Raw genomic sequence first — 26059 nt, forward strand, 5'->3', positions numbered from 1 at the left:
ATTTATTTTCCTGAAGCTATACAAAATTTCTCTGTGTGTGAGAGAGAAAGAGAGAGAGAGCAAATTATATCTGTCGTTTATATATAATTCTATTTCAATACTTACACTTCGAAATATAATTAATAAATATAATTTTAAAAACATGAATATTTTTTTTTCTGAATTCATACGAAAATATAATGTAAGTACACACTCATTTTTTTATAACTCTCCTTCTGGCAGGTCCTCGCGATATATATCTGTCTTTCAGTACTTAATCGCTCGGTAATAACGGCTTTAAAGCGTCGTTACGCGGAACGTTGGCTATGCACTTTTTTATTCTCGACGGTGCCTGCGCGTCCGCGTTATTTGCCTTTGCGCTCCGTTGCCTTGATTGCGCGGCGGTGCGAAATTTCCAGCTTTCAAAGCGTCACGGAATCTGAAAAATAACATCTAGATACGCACCTTACGCTCAGTCACAGTACTGCACAAAATCGAAATTTACTCCTTTTCAAAAATGGCACAGCACATGTATTTAAACATCCGAAGCGCTTGGGACTTGTCGAGAATTTAATTACGACATTACGTAGAGATACGTCTTTTCTTGAATCCACCTTAAATCGCATCTCTTCTGTTCGTTAGTCGGACGAGTCCAGCCCTCGCGGTTCTGGGAACGCGTACACCTGTAATACGGAATCCGAGGTTCGCCTCCGCTCTCGCGTCGTTGGCTATGAATACGCGGCACGCTATGTAAATCGTACCAGTGTACACGCGGCAAGTCGTAACAAGCCTTCGAATAGATACGCGGAGTCAGTGAATAGATGAACCCCCGACGTTACGTTGAAAAAAAATAAACAAAACTTTTTCCGAATATTGAAAACTGGATAGAAAAATAGAGCCTTTCTGTAGCATGTTGACGAGTAAACAAAAAGTTTTTTTAAATAAAAAATTTAAAAAATAAACACAATTTGCGTCGACAAATGAAATGGTTATAATTATATTTAATTCGTTTTAATTTTTCGCAAAATCTTTTTGAGCACTTGAAATGATTGACGGATCTGGTAACCTTTGAAACATTCTCTAAACTAAAATACTCGTTCGAATGTAGTAGAGAAAAATACAAAGCCGCCTGCGTGCGATTTAATTTTTGTTCAAATTTCGTGAGAGAATTTTACTTTGTTCATCGTCCCTTTTTTCGTACAGGATTTTTAATCCTTGCACCGCATTACACACAGACAAAAAGGACATAGTTCTGGTTTTAAGAATAGCTTTGTATTTTTGAAGTGTTAAATATTAAAACAAGATTACGTAGTATTAGACAGACATATTTTTTTACGCGAAAACATTTGGTAATTAATTTTGACCAAGAAAAATATATTCTCTCTTTTTAAACCAAGAATTAGAATTTTTTTAAACTTATTGTGGTATTTAAATTACTATAATATTGAAATAAAATTATATTTTGCTGAAATTAAAAATTATCAATTTGTTCGAAGAAAGTTAAATTATATACAAGCAAGATTATTATTGTTTCTTAATAAGCTAAAATATAATTTCTTAATTATGTATGAAACAATGATTGTTAAATAGAATATAACAGTTTTAATTTGAAATGTTTTATACTATTTTTTTTTGGTGTCCACGCGATTTAGACCGATTTAGAGGGATTAATCCCTGGATAGAAGAAAATAATAAATGAAAGCACAGACGCCAGGAATAGATCGAGAGACACGAGGGGGATGCGAGAGAAACGTCACGTTTTGGTCATCAATATCGCTTTTTGTCGGTGGGCCAATTAGTCGCGAGATAACGACGTCGCAGCCGCGTCGGGACCGTTAAACGCGTCGAGATTCTTCGTCGGCGAGATCCCGTCTTATTCCACGCGCCCTCGGCGAGGAGGGACCCCGTCTCACGCCCTTTCTCGCTAGCATTATAAGCCACGAGGCGAGTTGCACATTCACCCGCTTCCTCGGCTAGACATCGCTTTTATGCGACCGAAATTGCGACAACTTTACGCCCGATGAATGAACTTCTCGAAGTGCGAAGTTAGATGGACGAGAGTCTCCCCGTGTAAGCCCGGCAGCAATTCAATTAGCGATCGCGCGCCAGCGATTCTATCCTTCGCGACAGCAGTTATTATTTAAATGCGATTCCCGCGTGAGTTCTCGGTGAACGTTCGCCGTGACGTCGATTCATCGTTATAATTTCATCTTCCCAATTAAGACGGTCAATCTAGCAAGTTAGTGAAAAGAGAGAGAGAGAGAAAGAGAGAAAGAGAGAGGGAGAGAATTATCGTTGCCGGCCTTAACGCGTCGTTATCAGAAAGAAAACGCTAAACGTTCCGAGAGAGGCGTTCCGCCGTTATTATTAACGGCGTTAAAAATAGTTCCAATCAGTTTCGCATGAACGGGCAAACGACTCGCAACTATTTAATCCCGGTGGCGGCTACGGCTTCCTTGTAACGTTCGGCGTCGATTGAATTTCGTCAGCGTGAAGCCGCGAGGGCACGATTAAGCCCTTCGCGCTCAAGGCGCGCCTAGTTAAGGCAACCGTATTATCGATTCATAGGAGGGAGTTATGTAACGCTCCGAGGGGAAACCATCTCGGCGGCCACCTTACGTAACCGGAATTTCCGCCTACGATAAACCGTGCGTGGCGCCCGGTTAGTTTGTAATTCGGCGCCGTGCCGGGCAATTTGTCGCGATAAATCGGCGTCCGAGGCGCAATGTTATGCGTTTCCCGCATGGAAAAATGAGGGGAAGGAGAAAGAAAAAAGAAGCGCGTCTCGACAACCCGGTTATTTCTCGCATATCGAAACGTAGAAAGGAGAAAATCTAAAAGTTGCAGATAAATTCCGAAAATGTTAAACATTTTTTTAACCGTTCTCCAATTCGATATCAAATTCATAATACCAAACTTTGTACTCACATTTCGGTGGAGACATCGCGTTGTTAATCGTCATATCACTTGGCACGTGTCGGGTAACATTAAAATTAAGCGATATTTTGTAGCGTAAACATTTGTACAGAATACGTAGCATCGCGAAAGTTTCTGAAATTATCGTAATTATAACAGTAAGTATAACAACGTAAAATTATATCAATTTTGTACGTAGTTATAAGTTGAAAATTTGCTCATTGCGATGCAATTGTAGAGCATGCACATTGTATATATAAATCTCTCTCTCTCTCTTTCTCTCTCTCTCTCTCTCGGCTAGATTTATCAGAAAAACAACTGTTTTCCTACATTTGTGGAAAATATAACGTACTGTTTACTTGTTATAATATTCCCTTCAATTATTTTTTAATTTAATCCAATATTACAGCACAATATTTTTTATTATCTCTTGTTTTTACTATTAAAACGCCTGATTTAACAAATCACATTTGTTCCTAACGCTTTTCTGCCATAATACTAAAATTTCGGCAATGTCCGTAAAACGCATTATACTGACCCGGGCGATCGTTAAATCGGAAATGAGTTCTTAATCCCGACGCGCCACGTCCGACGATATTCGCAGCAGCTCTTCGCTATTTGCCTTTTTCCCTTGGAAGTAATTCGGATTTTATTACGCGCGTGATCCGCCGCTACGCGATTAGCGCCTCAATTTCGTGTGCTGGAAGTAAAAAAAAGCCACGCAAATCCGATTTTATTTTATAGACGTCTTACACAGAACGCTAATTCCAAAGTGCGCCGTGACTCGCAAAGAGAAACATGTTTTAATATAAACTTTTAATCGCAACCTCGCCCGTTTTAGTGGCTTTGTATTGTATTTTTCACTTTCTTTTTAATCCAAAGTTCTAATACACTGTTAAATTTGTAATGTCGAACCAATTTTATTTTTTACTTCTCTTTTACACTGAAAAGAAGTTTGATAATAATCAAGTTTAAATTATTAAACTACCAAATTTTTCGACAGACATATGGAAGCGAAAAATGACAAAAATGTTATTCGAGTCGAAGAATAGGTTTAAATTTGATCCTTTAACAGCATACGCACCAATGCAACGGACGCCATTCCAATTGCAGGAAATACAATGCGAACAGATCTTGTTAAAATAATCTCCTGAAAAGCGCAACACAGTCTCCATATATTCTAATCGCTTAAGCGGATGAAACTCAATCCGCTCGTCGCGAACAGGAGGATCTATTTATCCGGCACAAAGGTCACTTTGCGTTCCACTACTTTCGCTTTGTTTTATTAAGGATGATAAATTCCGGAAGGCGTATCTCGCTGCGGCGTTTCCGCGCGCCTTATTCCGCTGGTACTCCCGAAACGGTGGAGAAAAGCCCGGACGAAATTTATTCGTTGCGCGCATATACGACGAGCACACGTGCACGTGGAACGACTGCGAACGTCTCGTACCAGGCGTGTCAACGAAGTCCGGCGAGGGCCACTCGGAGTCAACTCTTCGCTCGTCACAGAAAAATCCACCATTCCGACCCGACATCGGGGACGCCCTATCGTTTTGCCCCGGTCGGTGCAACTGATTCGTATGAATTTGGATGGCACCCGGTGCTGAATAAATCCCGGACGTGGACGCTATCGGGATACACGAGATATACGGGGACGCCCCGCAAAACTTGCAAAACGTACCGCGGGATTTTATTTTGGCAAAAATTCCCTTCCCGCCAGAATGGAGTGCAAATTTATTCGCGGAATTCCGCTTGCCATGACTTTTTAATTTTCCAACATTAAATATTAAAATGTCACCTGGCGAATGAATTCACATTTTATGAACTTTATCTATGCCACATAGATAAACAGAAGGACAAAAGACTTTTTGTTCGGCCGCCTACGTAACATCCCTTGCATACTGTACGAAAGTAAGTGAGCTTTTGTCAAATATATTCACGTTCTTAGAGCGCGTTTTATAGAAGCTATCGTCTCTTTCGATTTCCGGAGATGTATTTCGTATTCCATGCGTCGTTCTTGCAGGCCGATAGGATCAACAAAATCTTCGTGGCAAAAGAACCTCGATGGTTCGATAATAATGACGTTCTGATGCACGATCGATATCGTTTTTATTCGATGGCAAGCCTACGAAACGCGTCTCATTCACATTTAGAAAAATAAAACCGCGCGAGACGTCCGCGGAAAGAATAGAAATCGTCTAGTTATCCGCGATTTGAACCGAATATTGATGGCAGATAGATTAGATAATTTAATCGTGACATTAGATACATAGAAAAAAGTTAACATTAAATTAATTGTCTCATATATAATTAAAAATATAAAGTTTTCTTTGAGTGTAATAATTTCTAAATTCAATATAAAGTATTATATTTTTATTTTAACGTTCAATAAGTTATCTAAAATAAAAAACGATTATTTTTATAATAATAGTACAAAAAACATTTTAATTTTTGGTTTGAAGATATTATTTTTAATTTTTTTCTGATTTACTTTTTCCTTCTAACTCATGAAAATTGTTATTGAATAAATATATTTTTTTGATGAAATTTTACAAAATTTTTTTTATGTAAGCAAGTTATATTTGAAATCATTAAATTTTTTTAAAGATTTTATATTCTTGCTTTTATACATAATAAGATCATGATAATTGTGACTTGATGACTAATATTCTGTGTAATTTAGAAAAACTTAAAGGTCTGTTGTATGTTATTCTTTATCTCACCAATAAAATTTAAATCACATATTGTTTCCAACAAATGCCGTCGGTAAGCATCGATAAAAAAAAGTATGTCTCGTCGTTTCGCAAAAATCTATCTTATGTTTCGTCGCGCGACAGGCTGTCTGATTCGCAGGAATAAATCTCTTCCAGCAACTCTCGAAAATCCAACGGGGAAAATCCACGTGGTAAATCTAGCCTTCTCCGTCCGCAGATCCACAAGATTTCGCGGGTTTTATCGCGTTTCTGTTAGAGGACTTTCCTCGAGTATAGGATTTAAGAAAGGTAAAAGACAAAATGCATTCGCATTACAAGATTAGGATTTAGACTAATTTAATTCCACACCAATTTCAATTTCAGCTACTTGCGATAAGTCATTTTATTTGCGCTGTAACAGGTAATTACAATTAGTGTGTAGCATCTTTGAGATTATAATTTCGCGTCGTACACCCTGTTTCCTTCCGTCCCTCCGCGTAACAGAATCCGTCTTCTCATTAACAACGTTTTCGATCGTTCAAGATGCATTAGCGAGAATGTTGGAATTTCGTCGTTATAACAGAGACGAAAATTTCGCTACTACGACACGACAATCTGAATTAATTCCTCAAGCAATTAATAATTGTTTCACAAGAAGCCTTTCTTCTTCTAATGGAGATTCCTGCTTTGTTTGATATACATTAGATTAAGACCATTGTTTCCGGTTGTCAATATCCTTTTATTCTCTCTTATACTGTTGTACACTAAGAACAAAGTATTTGATGTTTATAACTAGAATTACATATTAAAATAATTGAGAGCTCCATTTCTATATTTGTTACTGCAACAGTATTATAAGTAATATATGTAGCTTATATGAAAAAATTTAATTATAAATTATAACAATTTTAAATTAATAAAAAAAGAGATATGGATAGTAAAAATAAAATAAACACTTCATATAATAAATGCAATCGCATTATAACTATTTATTTAATATTCGCTTGTACATACATAGTCCTATATATGTAATAATAGCTAATAGTTGCAATTTGCATGGTTAAAACAACTATAAATATATAATTGCCATCGGAAATGATTGTAAATCATAAATTATAGTGATTACAATATTTGATCCGATATGATCAATATTATATAGAGTGCACGAGATTACGTTGCGTTTGATCGAATCAGTACAAGTCTTTCGAAGGCGTAATCTCCGAAAGCCAAAGCGAACTACTTTAAAGGGCTACCCAAGAAATAAGAGCGGTCTGAACAGTGGCTGGGAAGCCGGATGTACGATCCCCTTCATCTGTCGGCTTAACCACCTTCCATGTTTCATCTCTTTACACGCGACGTACTTGCGCGCTTCCTCTCGCTAACGTTACACCACCAGCGTTTTTTGGCGCGTTTTATCCCCGTACAAAATGAATCGCCATCCCTTTCTTCTGCGGATCGACGGATACCTCGCGAACGTTGTGCTGCTTACGGGGAAGAAAGGTGAATGGAGAAAAAACGCTTGAAAATCTTGTCGATCATTATCCGCGAAGATCCTTTTTTAGCCTTTTAACCTTTTTTTTTTTTTTTACTTCAAATTACGTAAACTGTAAGCCAGTCAGTTGGCAAAAAAAGTGCTTCGTTATCGGACGTCACGTCGTTTCTCGCTGCAACGAACTTCATCATCTGTGCTAATTATGCGTTTGCTTCACGGTTCACGGCACGTGATTGCGAATTAAAGCGAGTTATCGAGAGGCCATGATTTATCACGATTTTAAATCGGCGACAGCAATTATCCGTCGAATCCGTTTTCGCTGACCTCTCGACGACGACGGTACAAATCCGCTTTTTTTTTTAAACTCGCCATGTGACATGCCGAAGGGAGACATTACGGTCGTGTCAGAAAGAACAAGTTGGCCACTAAAAATTGATGTGCACGTTGATTTGCCAAACTATTTCGTTTTTATTCTTTTTCCTCTCCCTTTTCATCTCTTTATCTCCTCTCTCCTTTCTCTCTTTTTCTTTCCCCTTCTTTATCAACTGTCTCTCTCTCTCTCTATCCTTATCTCTTTCTTCTCATCGACTTGTTGTCGTCAAAGTAAAATCAATTTAGGTTGCGGCGAAAACGCATTTGTCCGCGATACTTTTAATTAACGAGCGGTTGGCTAGCGGCGGGATCAGAGAATCCTAATTGGCACGAGACTAGAACACGAGAGATGGGTGAATGAGCTCGTTCAATGTGCTCAACACTACTCGAGAATAAATTCGACATACAATAGATCGCCCCAGGAAAAGGGACATTTTCTATATCCTGTCGACGTGAGATAAAGGCCGCGAATTAACTTAATTACTATCGAGAATTAATACTGTTCCACTAATTATCGATAACTGTTGATGAGGCCTCCATCGGTTACCTGAAGCAGAATCACTCGAATAATCATTAGAAAATTTCTTTCGAAACAGAAGCGTGGGACGAAACATTATAAGATATTCAGTCGATTTGATCCCTCGGCAATTTTAGCTGCTTTCGTTGTTTTGCTTTAACAAGCCCAATTAGCGTGTAACATCTTGAAATAATAGTTTCGCATGTTATATTCCTGTTTTATTCTGACTTTCACGTAACAGAATCTGTCGTCTCATTAACGACGTTTTCATTTGTTTGAGAGATACACAAGCGCGCGAGGACGAGTTTCGTCGTAATATCAGAGGCGAATTTCACTACTACGATGACATTCTGAATTAGACAGATTACGATTCCGGATTTGCTGCATCTCTACGTGCATTTAAGGATATTTTCTAATTTTTTATAAGTGAAGAAAAGTTATGTGACTCTTTGTTCATGTATCTTTTAACAAGATGTTTTTGATATCAATATTATATTTAAAATAATAAATAATGAACGAAATTTAAGCAATAAAAATGGTAATTTTTTATCAAAAAATGCTTTTTATAAATATTAATATAAATATTAATGTGGAAAAAATTGCGAAAGAATTATTTATAATAACGATATTTAAGCAAACGGTGTTGCCACCTTTTTACTAACGTAACGTTTCACATTTAAAAAGAACTGCATAATTTAGGAACAAATTATAATATTGCATAAAATTTTATTTTCAATTTTAAAACGTTCCTTATATAAACTCCATTCCGTTTTAAAAATACATTTTTAGATTCCAAATTACATCTATAAATTATATTTTAGATACACAGGCAATACATTATTACGCGTGAGAGAGAAGCAAGCCGCGCTAAGAAATCGAATTCTCGCAACTTCCTCAAGACGAGGCGAGGAGCAGCCGTGCCGTACACATTTCCCACAGATATATCGCAACATTATCCCGTTGGTCGGAAAGATACTAGCTGCATAGCAGTGCTCCTTTGATTTTTCCGGGCGAGACAAAACACAAACTCTCTTCCGGTGCAATTCTCCGGTGTCCCCAACGAAATTGCATCGGAGTCCGTCCGTCGTCCGTTTATTCGGCCAGACGTACCGCGGCGTCGCCGCCGCCGTCGGGTTCTCAACCGCGAAAGACGCGGCACCAACGTGTCACGTCCAACGTGGACCATCAGTCACGGATGTTCCTCCACGCGTTGCCCACCACCCTCGGTCGCGTTTATCGACGGTACGGAATCCCTCCGGTGGCGCGCATCCCTCGATGCCCATGCACCTCCGCCCTATGCACGCGATGCGATCCGACGGGGAATTACCGCGCGAAATATTGTTTTTTTTCCCCCCCTCTCCCAACCGCGCGCGCGCGTGCATCTGGGATTGGCACGCGCACGCTAATTCTTCCCATTGCGAACGCAAATGGAACGAAACCCGCTCGAAAGGCCGGCACGCGCTACTGCTGGAATCTCGATTGCTGTTTGTTGCAGTTTCGAAGTTCCGGATTTAAATCCATTGATTCCTCTCGCAGCGAGAAATAAAAATGGAAATGCGAGAGAAACGTCGAGGTTCAAGATGCGTGTCGATAAACCCGCGTAAGGAGATAGCGGCGTAATTGCCTTTGTCGCCAGACGAAACTGGATTAACTATTCCAGCGCACCATGATACACTGTACGCCGCGCGCTACACGTTTTCGCCAGTTTCAAACACGTAATTTATTTTTGCACGCCGGTCATCTAAAGTTGCAGCGCGCGGAATTACAACGGGGTGTGTGACAGGTGTCATATATTTTCAGCGGCCTTTGCGCTCGTGGAACATCCGCGTTGGGCGGGCGTCTACTTCATTAAAAAGTTTGGTAATTAGCATTTTTATTCAGTTTTCAAACTTCGCAACTCTCCACTCGCCCCCGAGTTGTCCGCGCCTCTCGATACACAGTCGTGCATAAGAAAATCGCGCGGATGCACCGTCCCCATGGCTTTATACAAGTTTCGCAACCCGTGACAAGGATTTATACTTCCGGTCAGCCTTATTAGCCGGCGAATAAATTTGCATCTCGAATTCATTCGTCGTTGTTTCTTGAAGATGTACGCGTGATCTCGAAGAATTACCAAAAGTAGAAAAATTTAGATTCTACTATTATTTTTAAGTACCTGTGTAAAGTTAGAAATTATTTTGTTTACTATTAATTTTTATGGACATTAAAATCGCGTTTTGTGTAAATAGTTTTTTGTGCATTCGATAAGAGAATAACATCACGAATTAAATCAAATTTCTTATGTACGTTAATATAATTCTAATAAATTATTTTGAATCCATTTACTTCATTTAAAAATTATTTAAATTGCAGCAAAATCAAATTATTCGTCGTCTTGTTTTTCGCTGGTTTCAGCGTATTTTAATTTTTTAGTTATTAATCAGAGAAAAAAAAAGAACAAATCTAAGAAGTCTGCATGCAGTTTTTATATTTCGGTGACTTTTACCTATGTAACCATTGTGCATAAACAAAACATCCTTGACCGAAACTCTCTGTCTCTTATCACGAACGACTTTTATCGCAGCGCAGACCAAGACCAAATTCAGATCTCGTCGATCTCTCGTGATGTGTGCTTCACCGACCTCGTGCGGGGAACAGCTTCACGCCGCGCGTCAAAGATGAAAACACATTCACACGTCGACCGTACACGACCACGGTTTCGTGAAAGATCTACGAACCTTTGGGTTTTCCCCGGAAACGACGATTACGGGAGGCGGTACGAGCTGCCTTTTCCCCCCTCCCCCTTTCCCTCCTCGTTCCTCAGTACCACGAATGCCAAGGCAGCCTGGCGTCAATCAAACGGAAAGAACACCGGGAACTACTCCTCTAGCTGCGCGCCCGAAATAAAACTCGATCGTGTCTCGTTTAGCCGCGGTATCTCAAGATAGAGATACGTATGTGTGCGAGACACGTCTCGCGGTAATGTCTTTCTTTTATGTGTTCGGAGTCGAGACGGAGTGAGAAGCACGGCTCGTATTTCCACGGTTTCCACCGGAAGAAGACCGGACACCCGATACCACCCGTGATTTTATGCACGAGCACTTCACTCCTTGCTGCTTGTCCCTCGTAATAATAAGTGTACCGCGCGGTAGTAGGCGACACGCGATGTGCGGATTTCTCATCACGATCGCGTGTCACCGACCGACCGACGACGGCGACGTGTGCGACAAGACTCTCGTTACCGCTCTCGTTACGATACACGCGGCCCAATAACAAAAAGCCAAGTACGGGCGCACGAAATATTTCGATCAAAAATCCAATTCCACGTACCATAAAATATGAAATGCCAGTAACTACGTAATTAACTTTCTATCTGCCGCCTGGAGCCGCAATAATGAACGTTCCGCGGGCAGGGAGAGGGGGAGGACAATCGCGCTTCGCATCGGAATGAATTGTAAGGCATTTAGGGTGATGTACAATCGAAAAATGGACATCTGGGACACCGAAAAAAAACTACGCGGACTTCGACGTCGAACGTAACTATTCTCTTTCGTTTGTACAAATCCCCCAAAAAATTTTTAATATGTAAATTAATACTTCGTGCAATAATAAAAATTGTAATTGTCTATTTACCCGAGTTCGATAAAATCTCATTAAATTGCGCAGAGAAGCAACAGAGCGTTCTCACATAAGGCACTTGGGCTGAATAAGGTCTACTTAATTTATTTCCCCTTTTGAGAAACTTCTCCATTAAGCATTCCATGTTTGCGGTACAAATGTATTTTCGCTGTCTTTGATATACGATTAAATTGATACTTTGCTAGACAAATTGCACTTTATGTTAATATAGCCTTCTCTCTTAGCATAATTTCATACCCAACTACGAACTTTGTTTTGCGCAGCCATTATATCCGCATAGTATTGTGTTACTAGTTACGTGCCATACGAATTATATTAAAGCGAGTGTTCAGAGAAGCTGTTTGGAAGAAGTCAAAGGAAAACATGGGTGCCTCATATCACACGCTCATTCCAAAGCCAGGCAAATTAATTTTCGTTGCATTTCTCGTTACTGCGAGAAAGAAAAAAAAGGGATATTCCTTCCTAGTCGTAACTCCTGTTCCTCTTTAGGCGAGAACGAGTAGCGCTTGCTACTCGGGGCAGTGAGAGCGAATAAAAAGGGGGCGGGACGCGAAAAGATGCGGAAAGTCAGGAAAGTGGGACAGCAGCGCGGAGGGCGAAAGAAGACGAAGGGTACACGACGAAGGCGGATCTCACGGCACCCTAACCGCCGGCATAATTCCTGGTAACCCGGCTCCCCGTGTCGAGGACAGAACGGTTTCCCACTGTTAATCCGGCTAATGACAGCCGCCGGAGCGGTGACGATCATTATTTTCGCAATACCTTTTCGCGAGTACTCGTGAAACTCACTCGGACCGCTCGTTTATTATCCATCACGGATATACCGTAAACGTGTCATAAACGTGTCACCATCGTCAGAACCTCCGAATGATTTTTTTTCATGAATAACACGACGAGAAATTGTCGTTAATTTCGCCAACGAACGTCGGGGCGATAAACTTGTTTATTCATCTAAGAAGAAAGCGTCGTTTTCTCTCTTTCTCTCTCCTGTGATTAATCGTTTCGACAATTATTACACTTTTAATTTTCTTAAGGCGCCAGGATTGCGGTTTCATAGTCACTAAGGAAATAAAAGTGCTTTTGTTGAGAATAAAACTGAGATGTGCGGGGCAAGCGTTCCTATATTTCTTCGCTGATATTTTCCGCAAGAAGCAAGGAAAATGAAGCAAGTGTTGCAGGTGTTCTCGCGCCGAATGCAGCGACGTATCAACGTCTGTTCGAAAGCGGTTTTCGCAGCTTCTCGAACTGCTTAGATTCGATTGCTTCCAAACTGTATGCACACTTTGGAACTTTTCTATGTGATACGCGTAACACGAATTGGGGAAGAATCGTCAGCCAACATCGACGCCAACTTCCGTGAACTTGCGAAATACGCGGAATCTCGGGTAAACTAGTTTCACGTGGAATTTTTTCTTTATTCACTCGAGCCATTTGTACCTTTGAAAAGTTATCAAATTTCTTATTCTATCTCGCAACTTTTGAACGAATGCGCGGATTTATTCATTAATTGTTAAATTTGTTATACGCTTTATGCATTAAGAAACTACTCTGAAAGTTAGCGTCCTGAATTAATATTGAGCTTCTGTTTCTGAGTTATTTTATAAACTATTACGTAATAAAATATTATAAATAATAAAATTACAAATAAAATTCATATATAGGTAACACGAATTTTATTATCTAACATCTTCTAGATATTTCTTTATTAGTTCACGTAGATTTCTAGTAAAAGTGCTGATTAAATTGGCTCGTCGGCTATCGAAAGAGCTATAAAGATAAAGACGAACGTCTGGTAAGTAGTGCTCCTACAAAAGTTGGAAACCAGTGAAAACGGAAAAAACGTGGAACCGTTTATCTCTCCCGTTCGGAGGGGATAGGGCACGATGCAAGAAGATTGGACATCTCGGTAGAGTTAGAGGTATAATAATTTGTTGGAGTACCGCGCAAAGTCCCGCAGAGAACTACGGAAAAGTTTCAAGAATTATAAAAGAAAGACGCGTATCCGTGAAGAATGTTTGCTAGAAGATACAATTGGTCTGTGTCGAATTCTATGGAGGTTTTATTTTCGTTGTCATTTATTAAAGTAATTGAACGTAGCATAAATATGTACTTGTATCATCTTCTGATTTTCAATACTTTCTCGGTATTAAAGCAGTTTCTATTTTTTTATTCATCTTTTAATTTATTTTTTGTAAAAATTATTATTTCTTCTATTACATCACCAATTCGAAGATTAATGTGATACGTACACTGCATATTTACGGATGTTTCTTATCTTACTCACTCGTAATCCTATGTGACATCTCTCTAAGTAGACATTTGACTACAAATGACAATATTTAGATCAAATTAGAAAGCCTGCCTCTGCCTTTTTATACAATAGTAAATGTTATTTATTTGAAGCACTGATATCTTATACCTGTTGCCTTTTCATTGTATTATTGCGATCATGATTTAAAAGCTACATCGCCCCTTTTATATGCGTGTATACCGTTATACGCGAATCTAATCGTTAAAAGGTTTCCACGGAAACGCATTTCAATCGAATGTTGACGATATGCCCCCGGCAATTTAAATCTCGGGCGTATCCGAGAGATTCGGTCGAGCGGATACGTATATCTCGTAATTTCGCTTCTAGTGGCGTTTTTATCCACTGGCGATTTATGGTTTGTATTTTTCCCAAACATTCGTCAAATGTGCGAGATCTTCTATATGTACAATAATATTATATGCAAAATTACGTTACGAAAACACGTTACACGTAACTGATAATCGGATTTTTTCATATTATTTGAAACATTAAAGTTTGCGATACGAATTTTATTCATGAGCTATGTGAACTTATTGTGCTAGTAAATGGAACATAATTATCTTTCATTTGCGAGTTTCCTTCGTTAATCCTGACGTTCCTCGCTTTGGAGCCTGCGAAACTTTGTCGCGTATAATTCCCTTGGATTATAATTTAATCAACGCGAGTATCAGGAACGCGGTTGTTTGAACGCACGTAAGAATATTTAATGTGTTTACAAATGAATTAAACTGCATTAGAATGTCTACATCTTGAGACTGAAATTGCGTTTGTTTATTATTCATTTCTCAAAATATTTTATTATACACGATTTTTTAACGACATAATTATACGTATATACTTGAAAGAAAACTGTTAGGGTAATTGTAACTATTATTACATTATAAAATAATTAATAAGAAGTATATTTTTTAATTATTGAAGTATAAAAATTTACGACAGGTGACCACGATAGAAAACTAGATGATTATTCCTGCATTAAATGATTGAGACGTTTATGCTGAATCGTATCATTATCTCTAAAGTCAATAACGAGATAGATAAGAGTAAGCCCAATTGGTATAATCTATTCTCGCTGCAGCTTTTCAGGCATTCATTAATTCCTGGTATCATCCAATCGAGCATCAATCACTCAGCAATAATCGGCCGAAGTAGATAGTCGTTAACGCTTCGCGAGCATTCATGGAGCATATTGCCAAAAGTGTCGATGACGAATCTGGGTTAACGATAGATCAGACGGACACGGGGTTGCATTGAGACCTCGAGAAATTTCTTAGCGTAGACAGAGTAGCAAGAGAGAGAGAGAGAGAGAGAGAAGATGGACAGGAACAGCGGGTGAAAGAGCGGAAGGGCGGAAAGCAGCATTCGAGGCCAAAAATTAAACGACCGAGAGTTCGATTACACGACTGCACATCCTCTGCGCTCGGAAAGCCATCGACCGTTTCCTCTTCGCGCTTCCGCCGAAGCGGCTCCGTCGTTACTCGAACAAAGGACGAGAGTCACGCCAGAAACGAATTCTGTAGTTCACTTTGACGACAAGACAGTCTTTACTGGTCTCGAGCGTCAAGCTCTCTCTCTCTCTCTCTCTCTCTCTCTCTCTCTCTCTCTCTCTCTCTCTCTCTCTCTCTCTCTCTCTCTCTCTCTCTCTCTCGGGTTGGAAAATTTGCGAGGAAAAATTGCCAAACAACTGTCGCATTGTAGCTGTCCGGTTATTTTTCCTCTTCGGTGTAATTTATATTTAGAAATTCTTTTTAAATACGTTGGCAGCTATTGTTAAAAATACGGGCCGCATTTCTCTTCTCATTATTTATTTATTTCTCCCGAATTACGTAGAAATTGTACCACTCGCCGTCAGTATTACCGATAGAATCACCGAGGCGCGGCGAATCCAGGTGAACGAGAGCTCTTGAATGTTTCGTTACGTTGCGCAACGTACGTACGCTCGTCGCTGTATATCGCTCATGCGCATCTCGGGAATTGGTTGCAATCCGCGCGCAGGCACACATTAAATACGAAACCCGGCGTGCTATTAAATGCTGCACGCGCCTTCATCAGCTGTCTGAACGGATGGATGGGCACGAAGGAGCCCGGGAGATTTGCCCAGGTATCCACGTGCATCTCCGTGATGAAACCCAATCGAAATACAGCGTTCAACGGTTCAACGAACGGACATAAAGACATACCAATATTTTGCCAAGAATAATCCTTCGCTCTTCTCTCCTCTCCGAAATGTCGTTCGATACATGGAATGCATTACTTTCGCCATTCTGAAAACGATATCAATTCATTTCACCGTGAACATTTTTGTAACTTTAAACGATGAATGACAAGATGTTCCGCAAGCAGAATTTTTGTCATGAATCTTTATTTTATCAATTTGTAACACATTTTATATACAACAATATAAAATTATCCTTAAAAAATTTGATAATTTTAAATTTCAGCAATATTTTATCTTTATGTTAATATTGTAATAGTCATCTAAAGAGCACGATATATGTTTAATTTAATAGTAATAGTAAAAAAAATTTTGAGTTTGAAGGTATTGTAAGCAAGTTACACCTGTTTAAAGTTATACAATCTTTATTTCAATGCTCTTGCATTTCGATACATTTCGAAAAGAAAGATAATCTCAGCGCAGGAACGTTATATCCTTTCCTGTCTGGGGAGGCTAAACTTTTGATGAATATTCACTTGCGCGAATCTCGCCGTGGCGAGCTGTCGCGGAAAAATCTGCATTTCGTACAATTGCAGATTGTTTCTCGGGACGGTAAGCCGTCTGTTCCGCCGGATGAACCTTATTTTGTAAGAGTTAAACTATTGACTTCGCGGAAAAAATTTCATTTTTTAACCGTGCCGGAGCGCCGCTCGTACCCTCGCTAACGAAGTTCCCCCGTTATACGAGGATGCTGGTATAAATCGCGTTTACGGTACTAAATTTAATGCATTCGCCGGCTCGCTCGCTATTAAGTACCACGTGTCTTCATCTGCTTCTTCCACAGTCGAATGAACAGAGAGGTGGAGGCGCGTATAATACATATCGGGTAACGACGTAGGAGGTGGTGCACGGGGAAGGTAAATGAAGTATAGCGGCGTGGCGCATTATACGAGTATGGCAACGTTCGTTGGCGGTTAATTAAGATTTAACAATTTTCCATGGTAAATTCAGGCTATTCGAAATGCCCCGTTTCCCTCGACGTGCACGGAAGTCGCATTCTTTTACGGCGACGCGGCGACGGCGACGTTAATTATACGCGCGATGTCCGTATTTCACCCGCGCGGTAAGGTTCCCTCTTCTCCCTGGGTACGAAACGGCACACGTGTGCACCCAAGTGTGCGATTCACCACCTAAGGAAGAAACAATTAAAAAAAAAAAGAGATTCCCTCCTTTCCGTGTCATTTGTACGAACAGCTAGGCCGCGGACACTCGTAATGAGAGATGCGTGGCTGCGATTCGACGAGCACGCGCGCAACGGAAGCTGCGAGGAAAACGCGGCAGCAAAACCGGCCTGTATACACGCGCCTAGCCTCGCCGTGTTACGTGTCGTATTTTTTGGAAAAAAAAAAAATATATATATATATATATCTCCGAGTTTGCACAACCAGGATACCGAAGTTGCGCACGCGGGACGAAACGACCGAGGAAATTTACGACTCGCGACGACGAGAATCCGCACGGATTCCCCGATTTCTAATTAGCGCTCGTTACATGCTCCGGTAGCGACTGGACGAGACCGAGCCCGTTATCCCGGTCGGCGATCGACGTTGAAACGTCGAAACGGCGAGTTCGATGTCGCGCTAATTGCGCGGCTGGCTACGACGACGACGAGCGTAACCGCGACTCTCGGGTTCGCGCGCCACGGGACCGCGGAGGGGTGGGGGGGAGCGACGGTTGATTATCGGCTCTACAAATCGCGAGTTCGCGCAGTCGCCCCCCCCCCCCCGTCGTTTCCCTCCGCCACACGTCGAGAGAGCGAGCATCGGACCGCGACGTCGTCGCTGAGAGCAATCGCGAGCGGCGCCCAGCCGTTTAACCGCCGCGTATCCTCCGCTCGCGTTAATCCCGGCCGGCGCGACGGGATTAAACAAAACCGCGAGGAACGCAGAACGCGGAATATCGGGCGCGGGCGCAAGAAACCGCCGGTGCATCCGGCGAAATCCCGGCAAAAAGCCGAGTCGGGGACATCGCCGTGCTGATGTGTTAACGGCAGGAATGCGGTTCGATTTTTGTGGCCAACGCCGCCGGATCCGCTGGCTGTTACCCGGTGACGCCGCAACGCGGTTGCATACGCGTGCAGACTCGTGTGCGCGCTTGTCGGCTCTCTTGTTGCACCTAAACACACAAGGTGAAAATACCACCGTCGTCCCTCTTTTTTTTTTTACGCGAACCGGCCGCCCTCTGTTCATTTCGTGTTAAGCGGCACGTGGGGGAAATAACGCCGGGGTGCGAAAGGTCTCGCGATACGGCAATTATTTTACGTTTTTGATATTAATTCCAATTCTCTAGACAGCTCGACACACACGGGCTTCGCACCTGTCATCTGTATATCTCATTACGCGCATACAATGAGAATAAAGTGAATTATTTCGAATTATTAAAGGATAGGTGATCGAGAGATATTATCGTCGGAGTATCGCTTGTATTCGCGTACGCCACGTTTATTCTGGTTCCGTTGAATTAATTGCGCGGTTCTCCGCTTGTTGCAGGAAACATCAGGACCAAGGCGGTGCTCGACGTCGAGACGAAGAGGGGATACTGGTTGACCGTTTACGCCCAGGATCACGGAGTAGTTCCGCTGAGCTCGAGTCTGCAAGTAAGTCTCGGCAATTGGATTATTAATTATACATATATAAAAATTATTGAGAGAAGAGTTTTGGAAAACTTTACTAAAAGGAAGCCAACGACATGGTCCTCGATGGTTTTTGTTTAATCAAATAGCTATTTCCCTGTCGATCTTATAGTCTCTTGTTTCATGTTTTTCAGGCAGCAAATTTCGTTTCGTGTATCAAATTTTTTTTAATTTTTTTAAGGATGTAGTTATACAATAGTTAAAAGTTTGAAATTTAAAAAATTAAAATTGCATGTTTTTTATGTTTATGCTTTTTTATAATTATCCGTAAAAATGTTTAATTGGAAATGTCCAAGCTCTAAAATCTACAAAGAGCAAAACAATTTAATTTATAATAGTTCGTGGCATAAATAACCGTATTTTTTAATACATAACTTTTAAACGAGTATGTGCATTGAAATAAATTTGGATGAAAATTTGTTAAAGCTTTATTAGCACATATAAAAAATCCAAGTTGTAATATTTATATTTCCTCTCATCGAATTAAATGCGAATTATTTACTTAAATTTTATCTTATTGATATTTTATAGTTTTACTTAATATAACACAAAATTTAATTAGGAAAACATGATATAAATAAGTAACACGGACAAAAATTAAACAGATTGCTTGTTTTGTGTGTACTAGTAGCATATTAATAAAATGAATATATTACTGAAACTGATATTAATTTTAATTATCAATTTATATAACTGATATTAATTTTAATTATTAATTTATACAACTGATAATAATATAATCGTGCAATCTTATACTAAATTTTTGTAATTTTTATAAACAAAGGTTCACCATTAAAGAAGATTTATTGTATAATATTTTATTGGTCATTAATTGATTTCTTCCTGTTGCGAAGTTTAATTTAACGAACGCGCAACAATTTCGTTTAAAAACGACAATTAGCTGATCGTCCCCACGCGTGTGCAGGTCTACGTCGAAGTGCTGGACGAGAATGACAACACGCCGCTGACCGAGCTTCCAGTTTACTATCCGTCCGTGCCGGAGAACTCGCCCGCGAGCGTGAGCGTCCTGCAGATCTACGCCTTTGATCGCGACGTCTCGCCCCAGCAATTCGTCTTCACCATCAGCAGCGGCAATCCGGAGGGTTATTTTCTCATCAACTCCACCACCGGTAAGTCCCGAGGTCGTACGTCCCGCGTCTCGACGGCAAAATAATACCCGGTCTCGCGGCATGGATGATCAGGATGACGGGGAAATCTTCAGCCGCACCCGGTAGCCGGTAATGAGTTCAATCCCGCTGAACGAGAGTTTTAATAGATCCGTTACGCGGAACCGAGAGAGATCGGCCGCCTCCGTGAAAAGAGTCGAATCGAAGAACGAGATATATCGGTACCACGCGACGCCGCCGATGTGCACATCGTCCGATAGTTCCGCGTGCCGCGGAATCTATCTTTATTTTAATAATCTGCCCTTCCCCCCTTTCTCCTTCTTTCTCCCGCTCCCCGCGTCTCTCGGGCCTAATAACGCGATATATAAGCGCGTATCTAAAGATACATTGTTCTTGCCTCACTCGGCCGTGCATGCAAATCCGAATGATCGAACGCCGATCCATATTCATCAGTCCTTTATCGTCCCGCTTAGCCTCCCCCCCGCTTCCTCGCGTGTAGACGCCCGGGGATTATAAAACGATGAGAGCGGCCTATCTTGCGAGCTCGTTAGATCCGGGACAGCGTCTCGTGCCTTTGACTTCGGAGCCCTCATAAATAACGTAAGAGAGGCAGCGCGCTGCGTTGCGTTGTTTAGCGCGACGAAATAATGTACGAGAGAGCCCCGCGGACGTGGAACGGAGAGTAACGCGTGGAATTTTATTTCTTTCCTCGCACGCCGCGCCGGGAACTCGACGCGAAGGAGGAGTACCACTTAGAGTTAATAATGCGGCGGGAATTTTAAATGCGACGGGCCTGCTTGGTTTATTGAAGCGGGTATTACTTCCGCTCGTCGAAATCTCCGAAAGTCGTATCGGGATTACATGCCGGGTTCTTTACCGATTCCTGGCATCCGACCAAGGCTTCCCAGTTCTCGTCACAAACAACGGACATCTCGTATTCCTCGAAAGTTGTTTATGCGATCGGTATTAGTATGCAAAATGAAAGTCGGTTATACCGGGAGTGATGGTTCACAGTGGGAAAAAAGGTCGGCCGACGTTTGATTTATATTCATCGCCGTCGGCCGATCCCCCGGGAAACTTCCCCTCCGTCAGTTGGCCAATCCGTTTCGCCTGCTACCTGGCCGCGGAACTTTTAATGTTTGGAATTGTGCAAAACTTGGCCCGGCTCGCTCCCGCGACCCTTTCGTATTTCACATGCGAAGAGAAAACGGGGCAGGTCGACACGGGCGGCTTGACGAGCCTTAAAACGAATGAAACTTCGCCCAATGTATTACGGTATTGCAGTCGGTCTTCACGGAATCTCATATTTGCAAGGCTATTATTGAAGCTTGCGAAAAGTGCGTTTACATAATAATTATACGTATAATTATTGTTTATTCTCGATGCGCTTTAGTTATTTATACAACGTGAAATGGATGAAAATATTTTCAAAATTACAATGATTAAAAATTCAAGGAACGAGATAATTCGCGTTGCTGTTTTGCAATATGTTAAACATTTTTTACATAACGGACACGCGCTCTTAGTGCTTGTTGTTATCTAAATGTATGTAAAGGACGCGTTACCATTCGCACGCCACTTCGAATGAATGAAATACAAGTCACCGTGTGTGTGTATCATAACGTTATTTTTTTCTCGAAAGTATAAGCAATTAGCAGGAAGACCAAAGGCAAATTATTTTTTTACAAATAATACACAGTCACTTTTTGTTTTTAATAACGATTAAAAATTATACTTATATATAATTTGCATACTGTTTTCGTAACATAAAATTATATACAAATCATTAAATTGAGAAATTCAAGCAACCTGTGATACATTAATCGCATTGATTGATCACACTTTTTTTTTAAGTAATACAGTTAAATTCAATTTTATTTAAATAATATATTTAATAATATATTATTTAGTATACATTACGCGAGATTTATACGTTTGAAATACAGTACTAAATTTCGATAGCATATTTTCAGACGATCCATTTCATTTTCATTAATCGACTTTATTATATTGTATAATATCAGAAAATTACTATTTTGTGGTTATTAACGGAACGTTGCGAGAACAGGACGGATTGACTCCGAGTTGTACAGTATCGTAACGTGTTTAATTAACAAGTCGTAATTAATCCTGTATATTAATATTTCATTGTATCATAAATGCAGTGTTTATCGATGTGAGTTATTAAAGCCTTTCATTTGAGATTTGTTCGTTATGCTCATTTGCGAGGTGTTGTGTGTCAAGCAGATTTAGTGCCTTTTTTTCTTTCTTTTTTTTTCTTTTTCTTCTCTCTCTCTTTTTCGTTACATTTTTGTCTCAATATAGTAAAGCGATTAGTATTGGGAGTGTCGCGTTAGGCGACGAATAATATGCCGGCATATCTCTGTAATTCTCTGTATTTCTACTGTAGAAAAGAATTTTCTTTTTTTCTCTCTTATGTTTTTTTTTTTAATTTTATTTTGTATTGTACATTACGGAAATAGAACGGTTGTATCACCGATTGGACAATAATGTCTATTGCGAGATTAGATCGGACGGAGTCTCGCGAACTTTTTAGCAATAACTGAGCACACTTTCCGGGATAAAGTATTATATTTCTTGTTTGCTATTCTGAGCTGGACTAGATTATATCGAGAGAGAAAAGTATATGGATATCATTGCGAATACGTGGGTCCAATATATAGCACATTGAAACTATCACAACGCGCGGGGGTCTCTGTCCCGGTTTCACCCCGGCGGCAATGCCACTCCACCAACAGCAATTACTGCAACGTAATACAACGGACGGACGTTCGGACGGACGGCTTCCAAATTCCGCGTAATACCGGCTAAATTGGTTTCCGCCACCCCGAAGAAGAGGTATCGTCGATTTTATTGCCGGTCGCGGTGCCGTCGGTCGTACAGACCCCTTCGCTTGTGTGCGCGCGATGGAATTATTATTTATTACCGGCGCGTCGTCGTTTAGCGACGTCGCTCGATTTTTTGCGATAGGCACGGTGCCACATCGCGCGACTGTATGGTATATCCGGTTACCCCTTTCCCCCTTCCCGGTTGCAACATGATCGCTCGGGCTAAAGCGAGATAAACGGATATTTGCGCGCGCCGCATTTACCTTCACAGAGAGCGCGATGTATCGCCAATTCTGGTCTCTCTGCGGCAAATACGCCGCAGATTCCTATTTACCCGGCGTTATTACGCTCCGCCGGGGAAAACCCCGCGTGCAACGGAGCCGCGGCAACGAAAGAAATTGCGGTTTTTACTAATGACGGCGTTATGATAGCTCGGCGAGTCGCCGCGTGGTTCAAGGGAGCCGCTGGTTACGCGATACTTCTCGCGTAGCGGTTGTAATACTCGATTCTCACGGTCTGCTTTTTCCTCCTCTTCTCTTCTAAATTCTGTTTTACACGTTCTGAAATTAACCCGGTAAATTTATGTGCTTTATATAAACTTTATATAACCAAGTCAGCGAGATATCTGATTCATTATTTGCAATTTTAATTTCCCTTCTCCTTTATTGATATATTATAAGTAAAACTTTCTTTATATCGTAATGCTAATTCTGTTAGAATTTATGATAGAGTTTTATGACTTAAATATCCCTGCGGATTATTGATCGTATGAAGTGGGCTTTGTTCTTTTTTTTTTCCTACATCCGTGGTGCCAGCAATGTAATACAAAACCGATTAGCAAGCGGATATGTACTTTAACGTTGTCAGAGCACATTACGGTGGTACAACGTATAATCGTAAAATTATGGATAATTATAATATTATAAAATCGTAAAATTATGAATAATTATAATATTATAAGAGCATACGGTTGAAGTGGGATTCAGTATTGCCGGTTAAAAGACACTACTGAGCAGGCGGAGATGTCAGATGTGTTCTTTCTTTAAAATTCTTTTAGAGAAGAAAAAAATACTTCTTAGCAGAAATTGTGAAACAGCATCGTGAAGTAGCGTATCCGATATTCCAATAGTTCCATTATACCTCTCAGTTTGTCCCCTTACCATCTTTCATTTTAAATTTCTTATTTGCATTTTGGATTATCTCATATTCATTTTAAGCCTCCGGTAATATTGAGGAAAATTAACGACCGTTTTTACTTACGGAACGAGGTGTTACGCGCGAGCTAACTATAACATTGTTTCACGACCCATATTAAAGGGTCACCGTCGTAAAAGCGTACTGTCTTTTTTTTTTCTCCTCCCGGAAAAGGGTGTCGCGGCCGGCCGGCCGGCCGACCGGCCGGTCGGGAACTCGTTTCCGCAATTAAATCACCGGATCACTCGATTAATGCATCACCTCGCTTTCGCTACTCGCGGACGCCTCTTTCGTATCCGCGGGCGCGTATTCCGCGCACCCATCAATCATCGGCCGCCGTGGCCTCTCGATCAATTTTCACGAAACGCCCGATAACAAGCAAGGAGACCGCGGGTGGCGCTTTTTTTATTTTTTATTTTTTTTTAAATCTCCCCCGGAATGTGCGCGTCCGCGGGCAAGGGTCGTCGCGGCGCGCGATGGAAAAAGGTCGGCCCCGGCAAAAAGGCCACTCCATCATGCGCCGCCCTAGAATGCACGTTGAAATAATGCGTCACGGTATATCGCATGCACGTGCTTTACGATTACACCGTCGACGTCGTCTCCCTCCACCCTCATTAACATTATTATGTGGCGCGAGGCGGCGTGTTGTTTTACGATCTAGGACTAAAATTCGCGCGCGTGTAAGCGCGCGCGCGCGCGCAAATAGAAGTTCTGCAGATTTTTTTCTACCCGCGGAAGAGTCGCGTGTTACGCTCGCAAAGGTAATGAACACGTTCTTCTCGAATGAGCAATAAAAGGCGTTTTATTCCAAAGTATACGTCTTTTATTCTCGACAATTTCGTCACAAATGCATAATGCATTTTACCCGTACTTAATATTTATACGTTCATGTAACGTATGTTCTCTGCAGTTGGTTTCGGACAGTCAAAAATCCCGAACTTTCACGACAAAAATTGTTTATCGTTGATTAGAAAAAAAAAAAAAGGCTTTAAATTTAAGGAACTTTTTAAAATCCCTACGTGGAGAGCATTCTTTAACGAAGTATTTTGAACGAAAGAGGTAACGAAGCACGCGGCGAAAAGCTACGCATATATATCGTCAGGTGCTAACCGGCGCGGCGCGTTTGGGCGCGGCTGACCTCTCGTTACCCGGCGGCACGTAGCCGAGATACGACGACGCGGAGAACAATGGTGATGCTGTTATACGGCAGTACGAAATTAGATTAGATAGATCCCGGCTGTACCGGGTGTAATGCGATCTCGCCCGCGGGAAACGAGCTCGCGCGAACGAACGGCATCTCGTAAACGGTACGTCGTAATCGCGCGTTTAGCCACGCACTTTCGGCACGTAACGCTTTCGGCCGCCGCGGAAAAAAAATGCGATAGGGACGCGAAACGCGCGCGGTATTAATTAGACCTCCGCTAAGCTCCGGCGGTCCCCCCCCCCCCGGCACCTCACTTTCAGAAAGCTCCGGTCTTTTTGTTAAAACCCGACTCCCCCCCCCCCGGGGTTGACGTTGCAAATATGCCGCGATTAATTTCATTAATTACGCGAAAAGTGGAGAAATATGAGATTTTATTCCGCGGACGCACGTCGCTGATTGCCAACGTGCGGTGTTATCGCTATAAACGGTCGCAGTTCATATCAATTTGATTAATGCACCCGTTTTTAATAACGGCAACGAATATGGAGAGGCTTTATCAAAATATTGTAAGGTGTCTCTCTCTCTCTCTCTCTCTCTCTCTTTTTTTAATAAAAATTTTACGCGAGCTAGTTTCGTAATGGAGCACCGCTGTCACACGCGCGCGATTAAAAAAAAGTGTCATCGAAGCTTGACTTGACTTTATAGGGAAGCTAACTTACCGTTTTTTTCACCGAGCCTTTTTAGGTTCTTCATTCGCGCCGCGAAACTCGCGATATTTCCCTTAATACGCGCGAGCGCGAGACCCCCGGCAGGCGAAATTTCATAATAACCGCTCGCCAGTCGTGAAAGACAGATAATCTTAGCTCGTCATAAGGGAATAATCCCGATAAAACTTTCTCCCGGCGTGAGACGAGCCGGGGCCTTTAAGCGGCCTTCCAGTTGCTTCGGCGCCGTTAACCCGGACGCATTTTTCACTATCATCATAAAATATTACTCCGTC

The 26059-nt window shown here is 41.3% G+C and overlaps 1 protein-coding gene across 8 annotated transcripts in view; it reads left to right on the plus strand.

Annotated features, from left to right (window-relative positions):
- Window positions 1-26059, plus strand: part of LOC105837990 (fat-like cadherin-related tumor suppressor homolog) — a 343441-nt gene that overhangs the window by 269288 nt on the left and 48094 nt on the right. For all 8 annotated transcript variants that reach the window (XM_036283295.1, XM_036283293.1, XM_028191655.2 and 5 more), the window contains 2 exons: window positions 18603-18709; window positions 19671-19875. In XM_036283295.1, coding sequence (XP_036139188.1) covers window positions 18603-18709; window positions 19671-19875 — 312 coding nt within the window. The remainder of the gene's footprint in view (window positions 1-18602; window positions 18710-19670; window positions 19876-26059) is intronic.

Source organism: Monomorium pharaonis, chromosome 1 (assembly GCF_013373865.1).
Source record: "Monomorium pharaonis isolate MP-MQ-018 chromosome 1, ASM1337386v2, whole genome shotgun sequence".
NCBI classification, from domain to species: Eukaryota; Metazoa; Arthropoda; class Insecta; order Hymenoptera; family Formicidae; genus Monomorium; species Monomorium pharaonis.